Source organism: Gigantopelta aegis, chromosome 3 (genome assembly GCF_016097555.1).
Source record: "Gigantopelta aegis isolate Gae_Host chromosome 3, Gae_host_genome, whole genome shotgun sequence".
Classification (NCBI taxonomy): domain Eukaryota; kingdom Metazoa; phylum Mollusca; class Gastropoda; order Neomphalida; family Peltospiridae; genus Gigantopelta; species Gigantopelta aegis.
This window is the reverse complement of record NC_054701.1, coordinates 19386757-19397405: the sequence shown is the minus strand read 5'-3', so window position 1 is coordinate 19397405 and position 10649 is coordinate 19386757. Positions and strand designations below refer to the sequence as shown.

Here is a 10649-nt window from a genome sequence, read left to right as displayed (position 1 = left end):
TATGTGAGGTATGTGGTTTTATATTGTATTCTCCTGCACTACACTATATTGTGCAGTCATTGTGTGTGAGGTATGTGGTTTTATATTGTATTCTCCGGCACTACACTATATTGTGCAGTCATTGCGTGTGAGCTATGTGGTTTATATTGTATTCTCTGGCACTACACTATATTGTGCAGTCATTGTATGTGAGGTATGTGGTTTTATATTGTATTCTCCTGCACTACTGCACTACACTATATTGTGCAGTCATTGTGTGTAAGGTATGTTGTTTTACATTGTATTCTCCTGCACTACACTATATTGTGCAGTCATTGTATGTAAGGTATGTGGTTTTATATTGTATTCTCCTGCACTACACTATATTGTGCAGTCATTGTGTGTGAGGTATGTGGTTTTATATTGTATTCTCTGGCAGAAGTTGCAGGTGACACGATAGTAGTTAGCGAGTGTTCCATAATGGAATATTAAAAGAAACAAATTGCAGTCTATTGTTTTAGCACGTTATAAAAATAATATTTTGTGACCAGTTTTTGGTAGTCTGTTATTTTGTAAAGGAGATATTTTTTAACGAAAGATTTTGCAGGTCGTGGTAACAAGTAAAAACTGAGTAAATGGGCGTGACACCTTTGTACTGCCTTGTGGGAGTGGCTTAGAGAAATTGAAAGGGACGAATTAACGGAACAGAGGCACGCCTACTTTTCTGTGCAAGTGGTCTAGTATATCGGACTGTGTATATAACACGTTAAAGTTAGAAACTAGGAAGAATTTAAGGACACACACACATGTCCATAAAGACGAAGATGATGAAGCTAGCTATAATTGCTGTCGGTAAGCCACATTTAAAGATTTTAAAGAAGAAATAAACTGTTTAATCATATAGTTTTAATTCACATTATTAAAAAGAATCTAAATTCATATTTGCAAAATGTCCAGGCTCATATTTTCCATCTTACAAATGTCTCACTTCTAATCTTCTAATCATAAGCGTAGGGGTGGGGGGCAGTGGGGGAGCAACTGCCTCATAGTGCTGGAACAAATTATCAAATTCAGGTAAAAGAGATATTCGGGTAAAATGTGCTAAACCGAGATCGTTTTACAATATATTTTCATAATTTTACCCGAAAAATTAGTTGTAATCCGTGTAAAAATGTGATGTGGTTCGTTTGTAGCTCTATATATCTGTTTGGCAGTAAGGCTAATATGAATAAATGTCGATTTTCTGATTGGGAATTTGTTTTTTTAATTCGGATAAAAACAAACCTACCATCCCCATGCCCTGCAAAAATGGGAGCTCGTACATCTATGCTCCTAATTAGGTCATTAATTAATTAATTAATTAATTAATTAATTAATTATTATTATTATTATTATTATTATTATTATTATTATTATTATTATTATTATTGATCTTCACACCTGAACGTTTTACAGAACTTTAATAGAATACTTCGAAAAACGGCAAAGTTTAAGAGACGAATAGTGGTTTAGTTGTATTTTTTAACATTCCGACAGCAATCATAAAAATAATTTGAGCAATCGTGTATTTATAATGATACAAATCAAAATCTGAAACCATTAATATTTATTTAACTCGAGTTGTTTATTGTTTGTGTGTGCGTGCGTGCGTGTGTGTGTGTGTGTGTACGTGTGTGTACGTGTGTGTGTGTGTGTGTGTGTGTGTGTGTGTGTGTGTGTATGTGTTGTTGTTGCTGCTGTTTGTTACGGGGTTTTTAAATGTTATTTATTCATTCTAATTTTATTGAAACTAACGCCTTATAATTTAGGATTTATTCTAAACGGCGAAATGAACGTTTTCTTCGCCGAAAGTTAACTCAAGTCGCCGAGTTATTAACACTGGTGTGTGTAATATTATGGGTTTATTTGTATAGGCGTATGAAGCGCCTTAGCACTACTTCAACATGTAGTTGAACGTAGGAATATGTAACCGCTTTTGGGCCATGACAGTTGGAAGTAAACGTTGAGTTGTGAACTTGGTCTTTATTTATCGTGTCAGTTATAACATATCAGCAGGGCTACAAAATACAACATGGTGGCAGCTGGGCAAGAACACATACTTCCTAAGGAGAGCAATCATGACGCATGGAATCGAAGTATTAGTGTGTTATGAACATTTGTTTACGATCTGTCAACCGTCGTAGCAGACGATGGAACTTTGAATATGCAGAATGAAAAGTCTGCTAAGTTAAGTACATTGTAGCAGATTTCGACACCCTGTGTTTCGGCGTAGGTATAAAGTGATGGTATCGTAATGCTACATGAAAAAAGAAGAAAAAAGAAACGTAATGGAAAATTTATTAACAGGCTGTGTTTTCCAATAACGCTAAATGATGAACAAGTCAACCAGAGTTATTTCCCTTGATGAACTAAAATGTAAACATCCGGTTTCCGGATCGTGTTCAAAACGATAATCCAGTAGACATACAACACGAAATCAGAATGGATTTATTGAGTACTCCGCGATTAGACTGGTCTAATGATGATTTACCAGGAACATTTAAATTATTCAAACAAAGATGTGAACTTTACTTCTCTGTGAAGAACATTAAATTGGAAAAACAGGTTGACCATATTTTATTGTTTACCGGTGATGAAGGAATTAAAGCATTTAACTCTTGGACATTAACCCCTACTGAGGCAAAAGACCCCAAAGTAATATTTGATAAATTGAAATCACACATTGAGCCAAATGTCAATTTCAGGTTACAGAGGTTTTATCTACAACAATTTAGACAAGAAAAAATAGAATCAGTTGATAGTTACATGACACGGTGTAAGCTACAGGCATTCAAGTGTAAGTTTGGAGAAGATGAGTTAAAAGAAAGACTAATTGAACAATTAATAATAGGAACAAAAATTAGTGACGTCCAAAATTAGCTACTCAACAAAGATGAAACACTGACGCTTGACCAGGCCATAAATACAGCACGCATACAAGAAGCATCGTGTACAAATATGAAATTGTTTCATGATGTACAACACCCACAACTAGATGTACAGGTAGTCAGGAGGGAACAGCCATGTAAACATTGTGGTAGAAAGCATAACCCAAACCAATGTCCGGCATATGGATCCACTTGTATGAATTGTGGTAAACGAAACCAATGGAAAACAGTGTGTAAGAGTAGTTATAAACCCCAATACGCAAACAGAAGCAGTGGAAGAAGTAGGGGACGCAGATCACCATCCAGAAAGCGTTATGATGGCAGGCACAGTTCCAAATCACACACTCCACAAAATTCTGCAAACATTATACTGGCCGAAAATTCCCAAGATCTAACTGAAAGTTTTAACTCTATGAGTTTCGATTCGATCCAAGATGAACACCTGGACAAACGAGATGTAATATATGCGATAATTGATATCACGTTGGGTGATAGACCAAAGATACCAGCAACATTAAAAGTTAAAGTTGACACCGGAGCACAAGGAAATATCCTTCCCCTACGCACGTTCAGACAAATGTATCCCAAAAAGCTAACGCCTGAAGGTTTTCCAAAGACTGGTATACTTAACCCAAGCAACACTGTTCTGAAATCATACACAGGGAATTTGATTACTCAGTATGGTAAGATAACAATACCATGCCGATACAATGATTACACAAGTCAAGCTGAATTTTTTGTCACAGACTCAGATGGTTCAGTGGTTTTAGGACTTCCGAAATCACGCTCATTGAGACTAATAACATTACACTGTGAAGTCAAAGAAACACAACCAATTGCAGAAATTAGTACAGAACAAAAACTAATTAATTTGTATCCTGACAGATTCCAAGGAATAGGCAGGTTCAGAAGAGAATATCACATCACTGTTGACTCGTCAATTCTACCTAGACGATGTCCCATTCATCTAAGAGATGGAATTAAAGCAGAACTTGATGCAATGGAGAATATGCAGGTCAATGGAAAAATGACAGAACCTACAGACTGGCTTTCAAGTATCGTGTGCAGCAGGAAGGCAAGTGGGAAGTTGAGAATATGCTTAGATCCAAAAGACTTGAATAAAGCAATAAAACGACCACATTACAAGACCCCATTACTGGAAGAGATAACTCACAAGTTTTCTGGAGCAAGAGTCTTTTCTAAGCTCGATGTAAGATATGGATATTGGTCAGTTGTCTTAGACAATGATTCAAACAAGTTTAACAGTCCGTTTGGTAGATATACATTTTTGAGACTTCCATTTGGCTTCAACCTGAGCCAAGATGTTTTTCAGCAAAACATGGACCAGATACTAGAACAATGCCCAGGTACAGTCAGTATCTCGGATGACATAGCTGTGGTAGGCAAGGACAATGAAGAACATGACAAAAACCTTAGAAATCTGATGGAGAAAGCAAAAGAATATGGTCTTGTCTTCGATCCAGACAAGTGCGAGATCCGCACCAAAAGAATTAAATTCTTTGGCCTTGTTTTCGATGAAGAAGGTGTGCATCCTGACCCGAACAAAGTAAAAGACAAAAACGAAATAAGCAGCCTCAGGACCCCAAACAGCTACAAGAATGTTTAGGAATAGCAACTTACATGAGCCCTTTTATTCCAAATTTGTCACAAAACATTGCTCCCTTGAGAGAATTGGTCAAGAAAGATAGTGAATTTGTATGGTTAGAGTCTCATCAGGCAGCCTTTAACAAAATCAAAAACATAATATGCAAAGAAATTACACTCACTTACTTTGACCCAACTTGTGAAACTACATTACGAGTTGATACTTCGTCAAAAGGATTAAGAGCAGTACTACAGAAAGACAAACCCATAGCTTTTGCATTCTAATCATTAACTGACACAGAACAACGATATACCAACATTGAACGTGAGATGCTTGCAGTAGTGTATCGGTGTGAACGCTTCCATACTTACATATATGGTAAACGATTTATAGTTGAATCGGACCATAAGCCACTGGAGATGATACATCTCAAGAACTTGGCTGCAGCACCTCAACGCCTACAGAGATTATTCTTGCGGATTCAGCCATATGATATGAGAATCACATACAGACCTGGCAAAGATATATTGATAGCAGACGCGCCTTCAAGCTTGCCTAGTAAAGATGCTTCAATAATCGACCTGGATGTACAAGTGGGTTTAGTTCAATTTTCATCTCAGAAATTACAAAGCATACACGAAGAAACGTGCAAAGATGATGAGCTTCAGTTGCTGAAAGAAATTATTCTTGAAGGCTGGCCAGAAACACAGAGACAAATACCGTCTAAGATGAAATCTTACTGGCCATTCCGAGATGAACTTGTCATTGATAATGGCATCATCCTGAAAGGTGACCGAGTAATAATACCCACAAGCATGCAAACAGAAATTCTAAACAAAATCCACGAGGCATATCAAGGTATCGAGAAGATGAAACTGCGAGCCAAAACATGTGTTTTCTGGAGTGGTATAAACATAGATATCGACAAGATGGTAAAAAGCTGCCATCTGTGCCAAGAATTCCAAAAAGGCCAACCTGCAGAAACCCTGATGCAACATGAAATACCGACCAGACCTTGGCAGGTACTTGGAAGTGATTTGTTCTACATAAAAGGACAGGAATTCCTTATAGTGTGTGATTATTATTCCAAATTTCCCATCATTCGACTTGTAAAAGGAATGGGAGGAACTCAAGCTGTTATAAATATTCTAAAGGGAATATTCTCGGAACAAGGCATTTCTGAGAAGGTAGTCACTGATAATGGACCACATTATTCATCATCTTCATTCAAACAGTTTGCTGAATCTTGGGGATTGGAACACGTTACATCCAGTCCCCACTATCCACAATCAAATGGATTTATAGAACGACAAATCCAGACTGTGAAACGTGTACTACAAAAAGCGAAAATCTCTAACAAAAGTCCTGAAATGGCTTTGTTGATATTACGAATAACACCGATCGATCATCAGTTGGCTTCACCAGCAGAACTTCTCAATAATAGGAAAATGAAAGCCAACTTACCAGTGAAAGTGCACAATAATACCGACGACAAAGATGGAACAAGACAACATCTCCAAGCTCGACAAGATCTTCAAAAACATTATTATGATAAGAAAGCCGGAGATGAGCTTGCAACACTAACCCCTAGACAACCGGTTCGAGTGCAAGACCAAATATCAGGCAGTTGGACACGAGCTACAATAGTGAAACAGTGTGATGAGCCACGTTCATATGTGGTACAGACGCCACAAGGTTCCATTATGCGCCGAAACCGACGTCAGCTGAGAGAAATCCCAAATGATGTTTTTCATTCATCTGACAGAAACTGTCAATCAAAGGAAAACCCAAATAGCAACCTACAAAAACATGTCCACTTTGAGTTAAATCCACCAAATTATCGAACTGAAACTAATCCTAACAGAAACCTACAAAAACATGTCCACTTTGAGTTAAATCCACCAAATTATCGAACTGAAACTAATCCTAACAGAAACCAGTACTACACCAGATCGGGAAGACATGTGAATCGACCCAAGTTTCTTGATGATTGAACTAATGACATAACTGTTAAACTTCACCTAGTTTCCATTTTAGTTAAGTTACCAATTGAACAGTTTACCTTTACAAGTGATTTGTGTTAATGTTATGTGATTTCTTACAAGCTGTAATACATATGTTTATTAGTAAATAATTAGTGATTTTAGTGAAATCCCATACAGAGAATAAGACAATTGATCACACAGTAATTATTATACAAACACAATTGAGAAAAACTTTTTCAAGTGACGATTGATTATTTGGTTAATGTTAAACTTTATAAAACAAGGGGGATGTAATATTATGGGTTTATTTGTATAGGCGTGTGAAGCGCCTTAGCACTACTTCAACATGTAGTTGAACGTAGGAATATGTAACCGCTTTTGGGCCATGAAAGTTGGAAGTAAACGTTGAGTTGTGAACTTGGTCTTTATTTATCGTGTCAGTTATAACATATCAGCAGGGCTACAAAATATATCAATGAGAAGTCGAAGTCACCGTAATATTTTGGACATAATCCGATTTCAAAAACAAAATCACACATCAAGACCCCGATTTATTTAGTGTCATAGTTCACTTAGTACCGGCCTCGGAGCCGTCGTGGTTAGGCCATCGGTCTACAGGCTGGTAGGTACTGGGTTCGGATGCCAGTTGAGGCATGGGATTTTTAATCCAGAAACCGACTCCAAACCCTGAGTGAGTGCTCCGCAAGGTTTAATGGGTAGGTGTAAGCCACTTGCACCGACCAGTGATCCATAACTGGTTCAACAAAGGTCATGGTTTGTGCTATCCTGCCTGTGGGAAGCGCAAATAAAAGATCCCGTGCTGCCTGTCGTAAAAGAGTAGCCTATGTGGCGACAGCGGGTTTCCTCTATAAAAAAAACAGTGTCAGAATGACCATATGTTTGACGTCCAATAGCCGATGATAAGATAAAAAAAAATCAATGTGCTCTAGTGGCGTCGTTAAATAAAACAAACTTTACTTTTAGTTCACTTAGCAGCTTGTCCGTCTGTGTTTTTACTTTAGCGCCAAACTTTACATCGACACATGTTCCGTCGTTTGCTGTGACCAGTCAAGATTGCTAAAGTACTGTCGGAAATAGAATAAAAATGGTTTTCGTCGATTATTTCTCACATATTAAACGGACAAGTAAACATTTTGTAAATATCTATTTAATGATACTCTACCTAATTTAGCATTTACTTGTTTGGGCTCTCACTGAGGTACAAGGTGGTGTTTACTCTTGAAATTAAAAGAAAGATGTCCGTAAACAGGTGATTCGTGTACTTTATTGGAACAGACTATAACAAATTTTGATCAACGTGTCAATTTCATTGCTGTTGCAATATGTGAGGGAGGATTTTTGATGATGGTTTACCCCTATCCCTCTCCAAAAAAAAAATATTTGTAGACATTTATAAATAACTTTTGAGCAAAACTGTCAAGAACCATTCTGAGTCTGTGATCTATTATACCGGTATTAAAGGTGCTATCTCAAAGTTGCATAATGATAGCTATTGCAAATTTTTTTTTTTTTTTTTACTTTAACATTTAATGACTACACTGTATGCCCATAAATGATAATAAGAAATAATTTTATCTACTATTAAAAAATAAATTTTTATTGAATAATCTTTATCACTTGTAAGTTCAACAAATCCGCTAGCCCGACGCCCGGGGCTAGTGCTTTTTAACACAGGGCTAGTGATAAATGCAAAACCAGTAGCCCAATGGGCTAGTGGCTTACCCCCCCCCCCCCCAAAAAAAAAAAAAAAAACCAAAAAAAAAAAAACCCACACAAAACAAACAAACAAACAAAACACCGCTAGCTCACGATGTTTTTCCTCCATTGACGTACGTTTGATAAATGTTATTCTGACATTGGTCATAGCATAACGTCAACAAATCAATAAGTATATATTAGGAGTTTCCACATTGTCAATTACAACAATACAGACTTTCTTTTCTTTTCGTTTCATGGACAAGAAACAACCTTAATAAAACGCGTGTTTTGATTGGTTGTACAAGTCACGTGATCGTATAATCTTGCACATGTCAACAAGGTAACAAAGGTGTGAATGGTCAGTCCCAATTTTAAAATTAACAAGCTAGTATAACTGAAGTACATTCCCAGTCATGTTTAGAATTACTATGTTTGTCTTATTTATCTATTGTCTTCTAATTTAATGCCTCGCTTACTTGCGATAGGGATGTTGGTAATCAGGGAACATAGCCGGCGTGACCTGTTTAATGTACGTAGCAATTTGGATAACGTTTCACATGTGTACAACATAATACGTTTTTTTCCTCTCTCTATCAATTAACGAGTTGAATCTTGCCAATATATTTGTTGATATGTGTCTGATATATTGCCCTGTAGGCTATTTGAGCAACTGACATCACCGTTCCTGATGGCAATTCACTACCGAACACACTGAACAAGACCATGCATTATCGTGTTACATTGTATTGTGGATTAAATTTTGTTTTGGGTGGTTAGAGAAAGAAGTTTGTTAAATTACTTACCCACTCCGGATGAGGGGGGACTGGGGGGGGGGGGGGGAGAGAGGGGGGGGGGAGAGAGAGAGAGGGCAAAAGCGAAAATGGGACAAGGATCAAACTTGACTAAAATAGGTAGGTCATGCAGTTTAAAAAATATATATATAATTAATTTGTTTTTGAAACTTCATTCACCTGTACAGGTCGAGATAAATTTTCACTAAATACTACTATTAATAATAATACTAAAACAAATATTAAAAAATAAAAATTTTATACTCAAAGGAAAAGAAAACAGGTCAGCGGGTTCTTTTCTTTCAGGTACTATAGAGGTTGGGTTCCTTGAAACATTGTTTTTCAGCCCTATATAAAGTGTTTTGTAATTGATCAGAAATTTGGGCTAGTACTTTATTTTGGTGGGCTAGTGACTTTTTAGAAAAATTGTCATACCCTGTGTAAACAGATGTTCACATATAGCTATGATATAGCACCTTTAAGTGGTTGCAAGATTGTGTAAATTTCTAATGTATTAACAATTTATGCTGCAATTCAAAATAATCAGTTAACTTGCAGTTTTAAATAAAAAATTAGTTTAAGGGTAAATGAAATTGACACATATCAATCAAAATTTGTTATAGTCTGTTCCAATAAAGGTCACAAATCTCCTATTTATTTTACATCTTTATTTTAATTTCAAGAGTAAACACCACCTTGTACATCAACAAGAGCCAAAACAAGTAAATGCTAAATTAGGTAGAGTATCATTAAATACATATTTAAGAAATATTTACTTGACAGTTTAATATGAAAGAAATAATTGACGAAAATCATTTTTATTCTAGTTCCGACACTACTATGGTCAATTCCTACTATGGTAATTTCGAACCATAGTTATTTCGTACCTAATTTGGTCGTTTCGTATCCTAGTTATTTCGTACCATGGTCATTTCATACCACTGCAAAATATCATTTAATACCATAGTCATTTCGTATCATTGCAAAAGTCATTTCGCACTAAGAGTCATTTCGTACTATCATTAAAACTAATTTGTACCATAACATACAAATGAAATTTATTAATTCACAATATACAGGTAGCAAATGTTAATGCTGTAGTTTGTTTCATTTATGACGTAGAACAATTAAATTAGAGGAAAAAGAAGGGAAATGTGTAAATGCCTTGTTGTTGGGTTTTTTTGTATTGTTGTTTGTATGTTTTTGTTTTATTTTTAAAAATATTTGTTTCTTTGTTTTGTTTTGTTGAGGGTATATTATTACTTATGTACGTATGTATTACGTACATATTAGTCCGAGATGATTAGCCCTTTTAGCTGCTTTTAATAAAGCAGGAGTTGTGGGTATGCGAATAAATAGTTTGCCTGAATATTGTTTATTTCGTGTTTGTCAAGAAAATCATTAAAAGTGCACCAAAGAAATAGGGTCCGTTAAAACTTAGTCATTAAATGTCACAGATACTTATACCGTAACGTTGCTTTTATTATTATTGTTGTTAATTTTATTAAACCTATGTTATAGTTCCTATTTTTGTTTCTTGCCCTGGCGGTACGTATTTGTTGTTTTACCTAAATGCAATTTTATCGAAACTTTGATATAACATAAAACACAAAGAAATAAAATATCACATGTAAGTGGGATG

General features: G+C 35.9%; 1 protein-coding gene across 1 annotated transcript in view; it reads left to right on the top strand.

Annotated features, from left to right (window-relative positions):
• Positions 1–755: 755 nt before the first annotated feature.
• The window catches only part of LOC121369518, an 18018-nt gene continuing 8124 nt past the window's right edge, over positions 756–10649 (top strand). Inside the window, exon 1 of the mRNA XM_041494627.1 lies at positions 756–831. Coding sequence (XP_041350561.1) covers positions 786–831 — 46 coding nt within the window. The 5' untranslated portion in view covers positions 756–785. The remainder of the gene's footprint in view (positions 832–10649) is intronic.